This window comes from Chiroxiphia lanceolata, chromosome 1 (assembly GCF_009829145.1).
Source record: "Chiroxiphia lanceolata isolate bChiLan1 chromosome 1, bChiLan1.pri, whole genome shotgun sequence".
In the NCBI taxonomy this organism is placed as follows: Eukaryota; Metazoa; Chordata; class Aves; order Passeriformes; family Pipridae; genus Chiroxiphia; species Chiroxiphia lanceolata.
In genome coordinates this window covers 107,946,326-107,964,190 of record NC_045637.1, presented here as the reverse complement: position 1 = coordinate 107,964,190, position 17,865 = coordinate 107,946,326, and the positions used below count along the sequence as shown (strand labels likewise).

General features: G+C 46.5%; 1 protein-coding gene across 1 annotated transcript in view; it reads left to right on the top strand.

The window, feature by feature from the left end:
• Positions 1-668: 668 nt before the first annotated feature.
• Positions 669-17,865, top strand: part of EEPD1 (endonuclease/exonuclease/phosphatase family domain containing 1) — a 62,407-nt gene continuing 45,210 nt past the window's right edge. Inside the window, exon 1 of the mRNA XM_032708467.1 lies at positions 669-1,556. Within this exon, the coding sequence (XP_032564358.1) occupies positions 703-1,556 (854 nt within the window). The 5' untranslated portion in view covers positions 669-702. The remainder of the gene's footprint in view (positions 1,557-17,865) is intronic.

The following is a 17,865-nucleotide window of genomic DNA, read 5'->3' as shown; positions in this document are numbered from 1 at the left end:
CTGCAAGAAGCGTCCGAGCGTCCTTTCACCTGGAAAAGGGAAAAGCCTGCCCTTAGCGGCCAAGTGACAGCACCGGGGACATTCTTAGTCCGCCTGTGCCCAGGGGGCGAGTGCCCACGCAGGAAGGAGAAGGTCAAGCCTCCTCCTCCTCGCCCCCTGCCGGGGCTCGGCGCGGAGCCGGGGCCAGGACCCCGCTGGAGGGAGCCCCGCCGGGACAGCCGCCCTCATTCCCACTCCCAGCGCCGGCCGGTCCCCGCCGTGCCCGGGCGGGGGCGGGCGCGACTGACGCCGGGGGGCGGAGGCGGTGGCGGCGGCAGCCCCGCCTCTCCTGCCAAGGGGCGGGGGCTCCCGCCCACCTACTACTACCGCCGGCGGGGCACGGGCAGCGGCAGGAGCCGCTGGGAGCGCCGGGGGACGGGGCGGCGGCGGGCGGGAAGCGGCGGCTGCGGCGGCTTTTCTGGTACCGGGGGAGCGGCAGTGCCTCCTGAGGAGAGCGGCAGGAGGAGGAAGGGCCGGGGATCCCTCCGCGGGTCCGCTGATCGAGCGCGCGGTGCGGTGCGGGGTCTGTCCGCAGGTGCCCCGCAGCCGCCCGCTCCGTCGCCGGCCTCCCGCGGAGGTCCATGAGTCGCGGGCGGGCAGCCCCGGCAGCGCCCCGCGCCCGCTCCCCCGGCTCCGGCAGCGGCCCGTGGCGGCGGCGGTGAGATGGGGGGCAGCCTGGGCTGCCACCGCTCTATCCCCCGCGACCCGGCCGACCTGTGCCACAGCCGCAAGTTCAGCGCGGCGTGCAACTTCAGCAACATCCTCGTCAACCAGGAGAGGCTCAACATCAACACGGCCACGGAGGAGGAGCTGATGACCCTCCCCGGGGTCACCCGGGTGGTGGCCCAGAACATCGTGGAGTACCGCGAGTATATCGGCGGCTTCAAGAAAGTGGAGGACCTGGCGCTGGTGAGTGGGGTGGGGGCGGCCAAGCTGGAGCAGGTGAAGTTCGAGATCTGCGTGAGCAGCAAGGGCAGCTCGGCGCAGCACTCGCCCAGCTCACTGCGCAAGGACCTGGCCTCTGAGCACCACCTCTCCGCCACCAAGATCAACATCAATACCGCAACCCCGGCACAGCTCATGAGCATCCGTGGCATCACTGAGAAGATCGCCAACAGCATCGTGGACTACCGTAAAGAGCACGGGCCCTTCAAAAGTATCGAGGATCTGGTGAGGATGGACTGCATCAATTCCTCCTTCCTGGACAAAATCAGGCATCAGATTTTTGCAGAGCGTTCCAGACCCCCTTCGACAAACACTAACGGTGGCCTCAACTTCATGGCCAAGCCTCACCCCAGCCCCACTTCTCTAAGCCTCCAGAGTGAGGACTTGGACTTTCCCCCTGGGGGTCCAACCCAGATCATATCCACTCGCCCCTCTGTGGAGATGTTTGGGGGGGTGAGAGATGGCAGACCTGTTCTGAGGGTGGCTACTTGGAATCTGCAAAGCTGCTCCATTGAGAAAGCCAACAACCCAGGCGTGCGGGAGGTCGTGTGCATGACGCTGCTGGAGAACAGGTAAGAGGCAGCAGCTGACCTGCAGGCCCAGCTTCATGTAGGATTGTACATTAATACCTTTGATGTTTGGACACTGTAGAGTCGTGTTGTGATCCTAGTGGGACTCACTCCTTCCTAGGAATACTAAGTGTTTCCCACTTCTTGAGTGGAACCCTGGTTGAGTCATAACATTGGGACTGTCCCTTGATAAGGCTGCTGTAATACTTGATAGGTAGCTGACCTCCTGAGGAGGTGCGTGTACACACATCTGTGCAGGGAAGAAGACTGAGCTATTGCAGTCGGGTAGGCCTGTTAATGGTTGGTCAAGGATTGTTTCTCCAAGAGCCTTTTGAAAAAGCCATGGAACACTGCCTTTCCTGCCAGAAGCTGGGGGGCAGTAGCAGGGCAAGGGCTGTGTAACAGGCGTGGAATGCCACAGCTCGTCCTGCAAGAGTGACACAGCTTGTTAATGAGTGGTCATGGGGCATCTGCTGAGCTGGAGGGACAGCTCATCCTTGGGCTTCAAGACGTGGGGCAGCTTCCTGGGGAGTCTCTACTGTCCCTGTGCCAGGTGGGCCCCTGATTGTACTGAGACTGTGGGCATGGAGCAAGGTCTGTTGGTGTTGTGGTAAACTGGGGTGGTACTTCTGTTGTTAATGAAAAGCTGAGAGTTTGCTTTTTGTTTTCTGGAATTGGGCAAGAGTGCTAGGGATGTCTGTCTTGCTAAACTTTCTGCTTGATACAGCAATGTAAGAATGCAATAAGGATTTTGAAATAACTGCCACCCTTTCCTTTCCGTGTGGCAAATCTGTCCCAGCTGATCTGGCATTTAGTTTACAGCACTGATAAAGTAACTTTTCTCTCTGACTGCCATTCAGACTTCCAGCTGGAAATGAATAGGGGCAGGAGACTTGGACTTCTGCAAAAGGGATATTATGGGGATGTGAAGTGATGATGAACCATTAACTCTGGTGCACCATGAGCTCTGTCCTTTTCCAATAATATGCTGAATAATCACTCTTGGTGGTGCAGTTGCAGAGGTCAGGCATGCGAGAAGGATGGTGACAGTGATATGACATCCTGAGCTGCAGTACAGTATTTGTGGCCAGGGATACCTCTGCTCTGCACTGCCTGGAAACATCTGTCATCTTGCAGCCATCACTGTTTGATACCCAAAATGGAGATGACAGACCAGCGGGGGTATTGAGTTGTTACACTGATGGCTTCAGCCTAACATATTTCAGTATTCTACTTCTGTAGTTCAGGTGTGCTCTACTTCCCCCTTCATTTCCACTCTTGTTTTTTCTTTTGTGAACAGCTGCTTGGCTGGAGCAGACCTGAGGATGAAGTCTGGTGGGATTGGACATCAGGGTAGGGGGCAGAGGCAGATAACCTGAGTTTCTGTCCTCAGCAGGTCTATCACTAGCCTCAGGATTGTTGTAATAATCCAGTTTTGGAAGAAAAGTGACTTTGATTTATTTTTAATTAATTATATATATATATTAGGGATTTTGAAGGACCTTATCCAGTAAAGTGTTAATTACCACTTCTGCATCTTCAGCATTTTGGGGAAAGAAACCCAAACAAAGTAATTCACCTATTACAAAAACTAGGCAGAGAGAATGCCTTCTAAAATAAACTTGCCTTAGCCAAAGCTGGCCACTGTGTATGCAGTGTAGCCCCAGCAGTGTTTTATTTTTGCACTTAAACTGCATGGTACTTTGCTTCATCCAGATTAGCAAACAGGCGCTCGGTGGTGCTGGGTGCTGTGAAAGGTCTCCCTCATACTTTGAAGTTTCAAAGGAGCCTGATATAAGCACTTGTTTTTGTTCTGTTTTGTTGCACATATCTGTGTCATCAATCACACAGGGAGAGTACTATGTGATTGTTTGCTGTACTTGATCCTATTTGTGATAACGTGAGAAGCTGAAAAGAAATGAGAGTAATGTGCATCCACAGACAAGCCTGCGAAACTTTCCTGGGAAAATAAACATCGGATCTGAAAAAATCAACGTGATGCATTAAAAAAGTATATGGTGGGAAAAGCCATACTCAGCACCTTAGGAAGGAATTTCCTCTAGTTTGTGCGAGCATTGCTGAGGTCAGTGGAGCTTTGCAGCTGTAAAACGGCCTTAGCTGAGGCCATAAACTGCCTTCTTTCGGTGTGTGAGCTCTGTGGTCTCCCTTCCGGCTCTGGTTGTACACCCTGGGAGTGGATAAAATGCCTTGCAAATTAATCTTTGCCCAGGTAGACCAGCTTCAGTAGTCGACTGCAGAAATTAATCTCTTACTCCTGCAAACGAGAGTGCACCACTGCATGGGGCTCACCAGCACTTAAGCCTCACAAAATCCATAAATCAAGGTGCTCTGCATGCTCAGCCCGTGTCTCACGTGTTCTGAAGTCTCCAGCTGTGACCCAAGCTGTTGCCCAGAGGATCTGAAGGCCGTTTGGTCTGACAGTAGGTAGATGCTCTCATGAGTTATGCTGATGGGCATCTGCTTGCTGATGTACTTTATGCACAGCTGCCCTCATGTACATAAGTAAGTGTGCTCCTTCATGCTGGTCCCTTATAGTCCGGGGTGGTGTCAAGTAGTCTGGGATGCTCTCAGGAGCTGGAGTACTGTCTTGTTGCAGTGCTTCTGTTGGAGGACCTGCCTCACCTAGCTTTTTAAGTTCAGAAATAAAGCACAGCAAGTCAAGAAGATCAGTAAAACTGTGTAGAGACCCATAAACAATCTCAATTTGACATATTGGGGACTTTTATGCCAGTTAAAAGGCTGCTTTGGCGCTTGCTTTGGGGTTTGCACTTTGTTTATTTTTGCTTGGTGTTTTGTTTGGCTTTGGTTTTTTTCATGACCAGTTCAAAGCAAGTAGCTTTAAAACCCCTTGGGCTTTTTCTTTCAGGTGTTAACAACAGGGAAAAGTACTGCTCATTTCCAGGTGAGGCTTGAAGATGAAGGTCTTGCTGTCTTCCAGCCCTTTATGTCCTTTGCACTGAGGGAACAGTTGTGCAGAAAGAGGGCCAAACCTTCATTCAAAACAAACAAAAAGAAAGAAAATGTCACATTATAATCTGCTGAAGGGAAGGGGGGGGGGGGGAAGCAAAGCAACCCGAAATATTCACGGTTGTTACCAGAAGTGCTAAATTTCTGAAGAGCAGTGAAGGGAATGTATACTAAATCTGTAAGCATGACTACTACTGCTAGGCTATTTTGAAATTCATTACTGCAGTACAAAAATGAAATACAGCAAGGTCCTCACCCTCTTTTCTCATATTACAAGGATCTATGTTTATCACAATGTTTGAAGTGAAGGAGCGAGGTGTTTTCATTCAGAGGACTAGAGGGTAATTTTAGAAGAGCTTGACATGATGAATGAGTACGTGAGCATGACACGTAACTGGATTGAAGTATCAAATCTGGGGGGAATTTGCCCAAGCCTATGGTGTTTCTTGTAGGTGTTGTTCAACAAATCTGGGATTTATTGATGGGGGGCAGAATTGGTCTGGCTCAGAGGATGTAGATCATCCCCTCCAGCTGGCCTCTCTGTCCTTTCCATTCTTGGGCAGGATGAAGAAACCAACTGCTTCTTCTCGCAAAAAAAACCTAAAAGAAAATAGGGTAAGGATAGCGTGATCAAAGGGCAAAGGCAACAAGTGTTTTTGTGCAGGGGATAAATAGCCCCACCAGAGATGTTTCCTCTGGCCAAGGTAGGTGGAGGTACCCCAGGGCTGTTCTGCACCCTAAGTCCATAGGGAAGGGCACTCTTTCCACTCCTCATCCATACCTGCCTCAGGCCTGTCCCTCCGTGCCATAAACTGAGTTTGTGACTCCCACAACACCCTGTGACTGCTTTCTCTGGCTGTTTAGTGTTGAGGTGCCAGTTGGGTGACCGCATCAGGAAACCTGATGCAGGCGTGTGTGATGCTGACTGATACACACGGCATCCTAAAAGTGCATCCTCTAGTTGGATGGCTTGCTTGAAAGTTTGCTAGTAGCTGGAGGCAGTAATCACTTGTGCACCTTTCCCAACATGGTTTGCAGCAGAGGTTTTCCAACTGTTTTTTGTTGTGCTGTGTAATAGTAAGTGGTAACTTTGTGAGGACCTCTTAACTATTTTAATTTTTTTCTTTGCTTTTGAGTAAATGAAAATTCATAGAGGGTTTGAAAGCCAGAACTTACACTCTATCTAAAGGAGGGGGACTGTGTGTCAGGACGATGGTGGGGTCCCAAGGTCCACAGAGCCCAGCTCTGTTTCCTTCTAGATGTCAAGCAGTTCAGGCTGCTCTTTTCCTCTGTTGCTTGCTTTGGACAGCTTCTTGGTGCAGTTAGGTATTCTAGATGCAAAAAGTATAAGTAATAAAGCCTTAACAGTTGTTGCAGAAACTACAGAACCATAGAAGAGCCCAGGTTGAAAGTGAACTCAGAATATCTGGTCCCACCTTTCATGGGAAAGGAAGCCTAGATGAAATTATCTAGCACCGTGTCCAGTTGCACCTTGAAAACCACCAGCACTGGGGCTCTTCTGCATCCCTGGGAGATTGTTCCAGTGATTGATTCTCTTCACTATAAAAGAATTATTTCTTGCATGCCTGTAGGGTAACAAATACCAGTACCAATATAAGGTTTGTACTTAGCACTGATGATTTTTTTTTTTCCCTTGGCTTAATTTTGTGGACAGCAAGTCTTAGGAACATGTCAGCCCTTCTTTCTCCCCCAGCTTTGTAACTGGTTAGCTGTTTTCACTTTGGTTAGGTAGACGAATAGAGATCTCTCAAAGGGAAGAAGTTAACCTCCATTTGTGTGTCTGAGACTTAAATCGGTGTTCCAGCTGGGGGTACAGTAGGTAAACCTCAGCCCAAAATTGCCTCCTGGGTGGCAGTGGGTAGACAGGCAATCCCTGGGTAATCCTTGCTGTGCCACCATACTTGGAAGTTCCTCTTCCTAGTCCTACTTACCCCAGGTCACCCTAAGCACATCATCTCATCACCTAATAAAAAGACAAGCTTCTGAAGCAGCCTCTTCCTATTAAGAGATGACAAAAAATTCAACTTGTTCGCATCCCTGCACTAGGTGCTGGAGGTGGGAGAATCGCTTTCCCATCATTCCCCTACAATAAATAACAGGATGGGCGTTCTGCTTTCCTCTTCAGTCTCTTAGTCTGGGCTGAAAGGTGGGGTCACTATGAAAGGCAGTTCTTTACTACTGGGGCTTGATGCTTTGCTTGGGAAGAGTTGTGGTGTGGTACCTCGCCTGCTGGCTTGTAGCCTTGTTTCCCATCAGGATGGCAGAAAAGGATTGTACCACTGCCAAACAGACATCGTAGTAGTGTATCATAGTACTGGTGATGGTTGTACTTGCATGCTTTGGAGACTGAGCACCAGCTTGTATTTGTTATTTCTATTCTGTTGCTGCAGCTTTCAGTGATTGGGCAAAGCCCTGAGGTGGGTCTGTTTTATGTCTCTTTCATTATACAGCCACTTGGTTTTTCTCCATTGGGTTAATACTAGGCTGGAGCCTTGCCAAGAATAATTCCCCTGCAAGAAAAGATCAGGAAAGAGGGCCTGGCTCGAGTAACCTGACCGTGCTAACAAGTCTTAAAGGGCAAAAGAACAAATACACCCTCTTCTCCTTATGTAATAGAAGGGAAATCCTGCCTCCTGCAACTTCAGAAAAAACTTGAGAAAAAAGGAATTGGTAGATGATATCATCTATGTGCACTCAACAAAGGGATTTTAATGAGCAGTAGAAATAAAGATGCATGTAAAGCCACCGTTAATTTGCCCTTTCTAATACCTCAGGGGACAAAAGACATGGGGTGATGGAAGGAAGAGCTGTTGTTTTGGGGGTTGGCTTTTTTGTTGGTTTTTTTTTGGCCTCCACCTGCATGAGACCAACAATATTTTACTTACTGGGCGCTACTGGGAGACTTAAACTGCCTTCTACATACCATCTGGCAGGGGAAAGCAGCAGGATCTTCTCAGGTCATACCCTGAGTTATGTAGTTTTCCAGTGAAATGAAACTCTACGGGTTTACTCCATTTTGGGATTTGAGCCATTTCTCTGTGTAAAATCACATGAAGAGTGTGGAGCTCAATGCTAAAGAGCATAACTATCTCCCTGGGGGTTGGGGCTCCTCTGCAGTACTGCACCCATCTTGGACAGGGGTTCCAGCTCCTCTCAGGACTGCTGCTGGGGGAACAGGTGATGTCAGTTTCAAATTAATAAAATAATACATCAATTAAATTCCACTTCCAAACTTCTGCTTCATATGGATGCAGTACCGAGACCTATATGGGTATCACCTGCTCCTCTTGCATGAGAAGGTGTGGTCGCAGAAGATACTTTGCAACTCCCGAGTCTTTGCAGGAGAAGTCAAAAGCAGTGGGTGGACTTACAGCAAGATCTTGAAGGGTGTACACCATCCCTGTATCGAGAGTCTGTGTCCATGGCATCTGGAGCCATGTACTCTGCAGAACTCAGAGGGGAATGCACTGAGCTGTTTGATCCTTCTTGGTCTTTGTTGATAGCTGTGAATCTGGTGGGTTTGTCACACTCCCCACAGCTTTTCTTCCTCAGACATGGCCCAGGCATGTAGGTCAGACCCTTGAAATCACCCCTGAGTAGCCTTCCCAGGGATTTTCTGTTTTCAGTTGAGTTCTGGGCATCGTGTTAACTTTGAACAACTACCTCAACCTATTCTTTGAACATTTGAGGGGCTTCATCTAATCAGTCATTTTTATCTGATTTATAGTTGAGAATGTGGCTGGAAGAATGGTACAGTTAAAGGCTGGCTTATCCATATAAAATAAACCTTATTTTTTTTCTCCTTTTTTTAAACTTATAACCATAACCCACCACTGTTACTTGTACCATAAAGCTTGACTGAAATGAAACAGATTAGTGGGGAAAACATCGGTTCCTATATTACTTTTTCTCCCACCATGTGTAATTGATACATCTGGCAGTACTTAATGGCCACATAATTTCAATCTAGGCCTGCTGGGCTATTCTGCACACATATTTCATGTCACTGGATTCATGTTGCAGATCGCAGGTATTTTGATAAACTAGAGCTGCCAGCTTACTCCTGCAGATCCTGCAAGGTTTGCTGTATTCCATGTGGCAAAGATTAAATGGATTGGCTGATTTATGGTAATAAATTGGTGAATTATTAAGTGATGCTGTACTGACTACTCCTGAATCATGAGCAGAGGCCGCAAGACTATAACCTTATCCTGCTTTTCAGAAAGCATGTACTACATGACCGTAGAAGACAGATGAGGTAGCTACACATAGGGCTCCATCCTGTGAGCAGAAATGTTTAATGCTTTGTGGGTTTTCTGTGGTTCGGGAACTCGAGGTACAGCTGCAGGAAGGGTGGTTTTCTAACTTTGTCTTTGAAAAGAGTAATAGGACCATTCCTGAAGGTAAAAGATGCTGCTGTTCTTACTAGGAAAGAAAGAGCAAGGGACTACGAACATGGGAATTAAGTACTTTGAATTCCTGACAAGATCCAAGCAGTAACTCAGTCAGTCCCTGTTCACCAGAGGAAAACACTGACTCTGAAACCAAGTGCTGGTCTATCTCACTGTGAACACGGGTCTCCCCAGTTAAACAGGGACACTTAGGAGGCAATCTGATTTTTACAGATTTAGCTTGGTGCTTCTTGATGGAGTTGGGCTTTAGCATGTTTCCTACAGCTGCGTTGTTAGGAGGACCCTGCTTCTTCAGTCTCTAATTAGTGTTTCTCTGGGAGTCTTGCCCAAATCATGATTTCAAGGCTTGGCCGGATGAGCAGAGAAGAGGTGATAGGGCATAGATTACAGTGTGCATGTAACTTATTTTTAAGTCGCATTGTTCTTCATTGTGATGCAGGTATAAGCTGACAGACCGAGGCACGGAGTCCTTAGTGAAATAATTACAACATGCTGCAGTAATTTCTCAATGCTATTATATGTTGTGGTGATATAGACAAGAACTGTGGCACGTTATTAATAACAGTGCTTAAAAATAGGAACTCAGTAGCTTCTTCGCTTCCAGATTTGTTATTGTTTTACAGAGGGTCTATGCTTGTTTGAATAATAGCTGGCAATTCACACTGATTTATTGGAGAATAAAAGTGCATAGTGGCTTTGCTGAGGCAGGGTGAGACCTACTGGAGACATTCTTTCTCGTCATGGTCCTCTCCCTCATCTTGGACCTGAGTGATTCACAGTGGCTTCTGAAATGCTCTATAAGGTGTTGAGAGCAGGGTGGGCATCATATCAATGGCAGATAAATATGAAGGGAATATGTAGCTGTGGTAAAAAAGAATGTTTTCTGTGAATAAACTGTTTCATCTCACCCCCAGCATATGCAGCACATATCCATGTCCTGATCAAGCTGTGTGGCATTTTCAAATGGCACGAGTGTTTTTAAACTGCTGGGTCGCCGTTGGGGAGGCTGAGTGCCACTGACCTCCTTTCCATCCCTGCTGCTGGGGGTTTGTGTAGGCAGGAACCCGGTGTCAACCCAAGCTGTTATTTCCAGTGCCTGTGGTAAAATTATTAGAGGCTAGTGAGTAAGAGGAATACATTTACCCTGCATGTGCCTCGCGTGTGTGCATGTTCCAGAAGTTCAACTGTGTATAAAAGTACAATTTAAAAAACAATTCCTCTGGAAAAATACATTTGGAATTAGATTGTCTTCTGTGCTAAGGATGGCTGAGAATATTGTGGTTACTGAATGTACTGTGTTTGCATTCAGAAATAACGGAATAAATGCAGCCCACTTGTGCAGAGCAGATTGGAGTCCCTCTGACTGATGCTGTCTGGAAGGGGGCCTCATGGCTATCCAGGCTGTCTGTCTGCGTATACTGTCTGTACGTCTGTCACAGGCTGTGGGAATACAGTTAAAGGGCACAGTAATGCCCTTCTGTTCTTTGTAATGAACATCCTAATGGGCAAGGCTATACCTGAGAGCAGTTCATGCCATTGGCTTGTGGATGTGGATGAAGAGGAGGAACTGGAAAATTTCCTTTTCCTTCTGTGTGGCTATTTTTTGCTCTGTTTTTATAGGCGTTTCAGGTAGCGTGCTCGAGCTCCTGTGCAAATTTAGCTACAATAGCTGTCCAGGCCGTTCCCAGCTGAGTGGGTTTTTAATGGGTTACTGAACAGCTAATTGATCAACTCTGCCTTTGCTGTGTGTGGCCCTGCCCTAAATCCCTGGTGCTCACCGCACGCTGCCAGTCCTGCTCAACTGCCCTTCCCTTTGCTTCGCAAGGGTAGGGGGGAGCATAAACCTCTGCGGGCTGCAGCATAAAGAGGCTGTTGCTTTTGCCTTCAGACTTATCCTTTGACTCCCTGATATTTATAGCTCTGTTGTTCCCCTCCACTTCCTTGTCGGCCTGTTGGTCACAGTCCTGCGGGTGTGGAGGCGCAGGCGCTCGGCTGCCGAGGGCTTGCTCCAGGCTCACTTGAGGTCACTGCCGGTCACTGCCCTCCCTCCGTCTCCCAGGCTTGGCTGGCATAAAGGTTAGTCACCTTTCTGCCAAACTGGAAGCAGTGAGCTGTTGGATATACACGCTGGATGTTAACTTAGAAACCTTGTATTTGGTTTCTTTATTTATTCTATTTAAACAAATAAGACTAAGTATGGTTCCATTTCAGCACCACTGAATTGCAGGGTGTTGTGACAAAAGCGAGTCTTAATTTGGTATTGAAAAATGAATTGTAAAATAGGCAAGTTTTGCTTTTATACACGCAAGGCCAGTTCAACAGGTTTGCTGTCAAACCTACTGCCCATAACATGTAAAATAACTATCTAACTCCTCTTTTTTTTTCTTTTTTCTCCTTCTAAGCAGACAAAAGTATAGAAAAGTGTGAAACCCTGTCAAGGAGGATAGTCGTATCTGGGAACAACCCATATTAGTTGTTTTAAAACAGTCTGCTTTTCTAACAGGGCAGGAATTTTCCAGTGGTAACACCATCTAGGCGAACATAGTGGCTCTTCCACTCAAGTCAGGACCACCTGAGAGAAATCTTTGAATTGTTCCCCTCTTGTTATGTGTGGGGCTCGAGTGGTGAGGCACATACCAGCCCCACTGTACATGGGAGAGAAAGAACACCGTGTCTGCAAGAGATTCTGCTCCCATAAATAAAACACCAGAGCCACAGCTGAATTAAGTGCTAAAGTAAATGTTATTGTGAGGAAAATGCCGCAGTGGTACCTGACTACCCTTTGCAACCTTTATTCTGGCCAGCCCAAGTTCTCCTATGGTTTTGGCAGCAATGGAAGTGCAGTTTTTGGCTATCTATCTATATCTTCCTGCTTGTCCTTTGTACAGCTCTTTCCCTTATCTCTAGCTGTGTTTACAGACCTCTTTCACAATCAATGGAGACTGCGCTACCAGCTACCTGCGCTGCTCAGTGTCCTCTGTGCTGGCTGCTCTCCTGAAAACATGGCGTTGAGCATGTGGCCTGGGTAAGGGGTTGGTACTGCTGGCAGATAGCACAGATGTATTTCCAACACATCCCAGAGGGATCTCTTGGTAAAGATTACCCTTTGGTTATCAAAAAACCCCCACCATACCTTGTTTTAATTGCTTCTGAGTTTTTGGTGAATAGCAACACTGCAGAAAAGCAAATCATGGCTGAAAGGACGAGATAAAGTTTCTGGGGCTGAACAGTCCTCTGTCATCAGCTTGTGGATTTAAGAGATATTTGGACAATTTCCACTCAGAGCTGTTGTCAGTAAAAATTCTGAAAGCACTGCTGGTGGATGGAAGCTGTGCAAAAGCCACCCCCAAGCATGTGGTGTTTCACATTTCTTTTTTAAACTGAGAGCACTTGGACTTGGCTGTGGTTTGACTTGCTTCTCCATCCATTTCTGACTTTTTTTTTTTTGTACATGTGTGTGTGGAGTTCAGTAGCTTTTTCGAGGAGCTGTCTGCAAGGATGGTGACCCATCCTTGCCTATGTGCCCAGCTGTGCCCTCAGATTTGGCAAAAAGAAACTGAAAGTTAGAAACTGGGTAGATATCTCAGATATTGGTTGTGCATAGGCTGAAAGGAAATTGCCTCATAAACTTGCTTCTATCTTTGACCTTTGAAGCTTACTCTTGCAACCTGAACACGACCCCCTTCCATGTCCTCTTTCCAGTCCTACTGAACCTAAAGCTTTTCTCTGGCTTCACTTGACTTTTAAATCATCTTGCACTTGAGCACTTCCAGTTATTTCAAGTGCTTCTTGATCAAGTCTTTGCCTTCACACCCTGAGGGTTGAATGACTTCAGTTTCCTTGGATCATCTGTGATACTTCCCCTAAATCATTCTAACACTGTTTTCTTGCTCCAAGATGTGCTGCAGTATTTCTTTCTCCTCTACTGAGGCCTCTTTTCAGGCAGTTTGAATTTCAGTGACTTTTAAGATACCTCAAGTTTTAGGCAAAACCTGCCTAAAACTGCAGCCTTGCTTTTTATTTCAGGGGGTTGTTGGGAATTCTTGCGATTAGAGGAGGCTTCTGTACCACTGCTTTAAAGGAAAAAAGTATTTATGTTTTTGATTTCTGTTCCTCGGAGGTACTAAAAGCTCTGCAGAAAAACAACTTGTCAGCTTCCTGATATGTATGACATGGAATTATTTTTAACTTCCTAGAGCAGTTGTTTAAAAGGAGTTTGTATGTATGTTAGGCATTTGGCAGCACGAGCGCTCAGCAGTTTTTTCCTATCTGATTATGCTGTATGGGTGCGTGCTGCACCGACAGTTTACGATTCCTCTTCCATATGCATGTTATCTTCCCAAAGATAGTGTCTGGAGACATCAGCTCTGTGAGGAGAGGCTGATGAATTTATATCAGAAGAATCTTTTCGTCTAGCAGCTCTTCAACACAGCACACTGTTCAGAATATCTCTTAAAAATAGAAAGTACTGGCGGAATATCAGCTTTGTCACGGTGGTGCCATTTGTCATCAGTGCCAACTTGATTTGGTTAATCCTTGGTATTTGTAGGAGAAAGCCTGAGTTGCCCATGCAAGGCTCCCTGTGCCCCAGGTTTTAAAGCACTTATCAGTATGTTTTGTGGGATTGTTTTGGAGTCTAAAGCCAGATCAGCACTAAGTGTGTGTACTCTCTAAATTCGTACCTAAGTGTGTTTTTCTCTAGGAATGTAAGTATGATGGTCTAAAAACTTCAATTCTTCTGGAGCAGAGATTTGCATGTGTATTTTTCTGCTGCAGCCCAATTTCATGTTATTGGGGAGCATGAATTCACCGTCCAAAAAAAGCACAGAGATTGTTGCTTCCATTTTTATTATTCCCTGTGCTTGGCTCAGGTTTCACCTCCCAGATCTTCTCCTCAAAACTGGAATACTCTTGGAAATGCTGTCAAATCTTGAAGCTTTATCCCATTGAGTTGGTGGTTAAATTTTGAGCAGTTTGATTATTCCTTGTTTTCATCCTCCAGAATGCTTCATCCAGTCAAGCACTCCTGCATGTTTCCCTGTCACCCTATTTTTACGTCCTGTTTTCCTTACTGGCATTTTGCCTTGTGGGTGCAATGAATGGCAAGCTTGATATATTTTTGTACTGTGTTATTGTCTGTAGGTATTAAATCATTGGTTTGATTGTTTTTATAGATTGTTTCTATGGCACAGCTTTAGGAGGCAGTCACACTAACAAAGTCTGTGTGAGGCACACCTCTTCAAATAATCTGAAATGCTTTCTATGGAGCAATGATTACTTCATCCTCAGAATAATCAAGAAACAGGAATGGAATCAATGTTGGGAAAGGTTTATAATTTCTCCTCCATGGGCTTTGTAGGCCTACAGGTGTGTAAGGACCATTGATAAGAATCACTGGTACCCTCTTTATGTTACTTTATGTCCACTATTGAATCCAATAAAATTATTACTGGGGCTCAGCATTCGATGTTCTCACTCCTGCTCTCTGTGGGTGTCTCCACTGCCACCTTCACCATTTCTCCACTGGTTTTGGGGGTTATCACCTCTTCAAGCTTGAGAAGGTCTGTGGCAGGCTGGAGGAAGGCATGACATCACAGTGGCTGGCAGGGCATCAGAGTGAACCGATGGGGAACATCTTCCTGAGTAACACGTGATCCTGTTTCATGCCATGCATATAGTTTGTTAAGAGCTGCTTTATGTGCCTTGGAGCTTGTTACAACACATGCAAATCATATTGAAAGCTGCATGAGACATGACTTTGCACCACTATGTGCATCCTAGCAAGCATGATCTCCTCCTGTCATTCTTTTCCAACATAAAATTGCACTTCAGCTCTAGTATTTGGAGAGCTCTGGGTCTGGGCAAGTAGACTTTCTCATTCCCATGAAAGTCTGGCATTTCTAAGACTGTTTAGTGCTGAAGCCCCTGACCTCAATAAGGTTAAGGATCTGGATTACTCAATTAGCACCCAAAGCCAAGAAAGAAAAAGCTAAGCTTGAGCCACCATTCCCCACTTGGCCAGGGCCAATCTGTGTGTGGGGTTCTGTAGTCCTCTTGCGTCCTTATGCTGTAAAGGCCATTTTTATGTCCAGACGTCTCCAAGCCTGGCACACAGGAGTCCTCTGTGACTGGGAAGCTTTCAAAACTCCTTCCTGCATGTCATTGTGTAGCTAGGAGCTGGGATTGCTTCCAGCTCACTAAAGACACTCCAGCATTGTTCCCTCCTAATCCCCTCCTCCTCACAGAGTTTGGTTTTTCGGAAGGCTAGCATGTTCCCTTGTTGGCTTTCCACGCAGAGACACAAACAGCAGTTCATGGGAATAACGTAACCCTGAATTAGCAATGAGCCAAGGTGGAGGGCGGCTATATGGTGTGATGGTGGTATGAGCCCTCGGCTCAATGGAGTGCTGCTGCTAGTGAGGATGCCCAGATAGCCAGGCTGGCTTGTGGCAGGGCTTCATTTCTCTGCTTGCTGGCCCGCTGTCAAGAAGCACAAATGTTCAGCCCGGTGGGGCTGCTGGGTTTCAGCAGGAAGAAATGCCACCCCCCTCACAACCTCACTTGCACTTGCTTGGGGTATGATTTGCTACTGGTTTGCCATTTCTCTTTGTGTGCTGGTAGCCAGGGGAAATAAAAGCAGGTTAATAGGACAGGGAGGAGGATGCTTTCTACTAAATTGGCCTTTTTTTTTTTTCCAAACACAGATTCAAGGACACAGTGAGAACAATGTAGTGAATATATAGATATATTCAAATGTCTTTACAAGGACATCTTTTAGTCCAGAGATTTGACTTTGGAGGTTTGGATTGCATCATTTCTAAGACAGTGGCCTTGAGGTTAACCCACCTCATACCTGAAGGTGCTGCTCCAGAAGACTTTGCACAGCTATCAACACATTCACAGGCCCAAGGAGAAAGAGCAAGTAAAGGATGAAAAAACTTTATTCCAGCTAAGTTATATCACCTCTTCTTGCCTTCTAGCAGGTCAGGAGCCCAGGTGAAATGAATACTTCTCCTGGTTCACCTGGCTGTGCTGCTATTAGCTGCTGATGTTATTAGCTGAGTGTATTTGGAGCGCTAAAGGAGATGATTTGAGGAGAGGGAAGCTGAGGTTGAATTAAAACTGTGCTCTGTGGCTCACAGAGGTGTGCTAGAGAAGCTCATGCACGCAGTTTGATAGTTTGGGTTTTTTTCAGGGTTTCTCCTAGTGATAAGAACCTGGAAACATCTATAACCATGAGCACCAGGCAGCATGGCTAGAAATCCTAAAGCAGTGGTGTATAGATGTTGCAGCCTCCCTTTGCAGGGTTGGGATCTAACTTTAAAGTTTTGCCTGTTCTGAACATTCAGAAATGGTGAAGATAGTTTCTAAAAAAATAGCAGAATTAATTTAGAACTACACTTACAAATTTTGCAGACTGTTGTGATCCATAATCTCATACTTTTTACTTTCAGAGCCATGCCCTGTGGAAAAAGTTGTGCTCCCTGGAGATAGGACAGCTAAAGTGGGTAGTGAGTAGGGTACCTCCCAGACAGATCCCTCACTGGTATGCATGATATTAGACTGGATATTAGGAAAAATTTCTTCACTGAAAGGGTTGCCAAGCTTTGGAACAGGCTGCCAAGGGAGGTGGTTGAGTCACCAACCCTGGAGGTATTTAAAAGATGTGTAGATGTGGCATTTAGAGATGTGGTTTAGTGGTGGACTTGGCAGTGTTATGTTAATGGGCTTGGTGATCTTCGAGGTCTTTTCCAACCTAAATGATTATATTATTCTATGGTTTGCTGCTGCCTGCTCTGAGCTTTAGGTCACGCAATGGTACGACTTAAAGTGCACAGCAGTTGGAGGCACATTGCTGCACGTCCTCCAACTAACCCACATCCCTTTCGCCTCTCACATCCTGTAGACACGATGGGTGTTTCCCATCTTGAAAGAGGGTTTCAGAGCATTATTGTGTTTTGGGATGGGGGTGGGGAGAGAGGAAAGCAAAAGGCCAGCACCCTGGCTCTGCTGGCTTAGGACATCAGATGGTTTGCCTGCCATGTGAGATTTCTTCAGCGCAGAGCTGGCAATGAGGTGGTTTGTGGTGACATTGACTAATTCATGACAGCAGTGTTTTCCTGCTGGGGGGTGGCAGGGAGCAGATTGATCCCAACAAAGTGTTGGCTCACCTCTTGGTGTTACTAAACTCGCTTTGCATGCTGTCTTTGCATCTGTGCATGCACACATGTCCCCTGCTTGCTCATCAGAACAGGTTGTCTCTCCAGCTCTGGCTTTCTTGCTCTGTGTCAGGGCAATGGGCATTTTTTTGAGTGCTTTATGACTGAGCAGAAACACCACCGTTGTTACTGTGTATGCACAGGGGTAATGGCTTCTTACAAGGCTGGAAAAAAGCTGACTTGTCTTTGTATTTCACAAAGTAGCAGCTGGTATCCAATAACCTGGTTTTCTTTGTATAGGCAGAAGTTGTGCCACTGGCTGCTCATGACTGTGTGTGCCCACTCCTCCTGCATGGTCTGCACACTTCAGCCGGTGCAAAGTTTTTGGTGATCCTCACTCTGTTCTTTGGGGCTCTGGGAAGAGAGCAGCATTCTGCAATCCAGCCCAAGACCCTCCCTTTGCAGAGAAAGGAGGAACATTGCTGCTGAGGATCTCCTCCAGTGATTGCTCAGCCTCTTTTTCTGTCCATTCTGACTACTGAATTCTGTAGTTTTTTTGCCTGAATTATTTCTGCTTTTCTCTGAAGAGGAGAAGGACAATTTCAAATTTTCCTTTCTGCTCCCTTCTTCTGTCCTTCTTTTCTGGGAAAGCTGTCCTTAGCATTTTATTCTGTGCTTGCATCATGAGGTGTTACATATGTTGTCGTCTCCTCACTATGCTCTCCTAGAAGA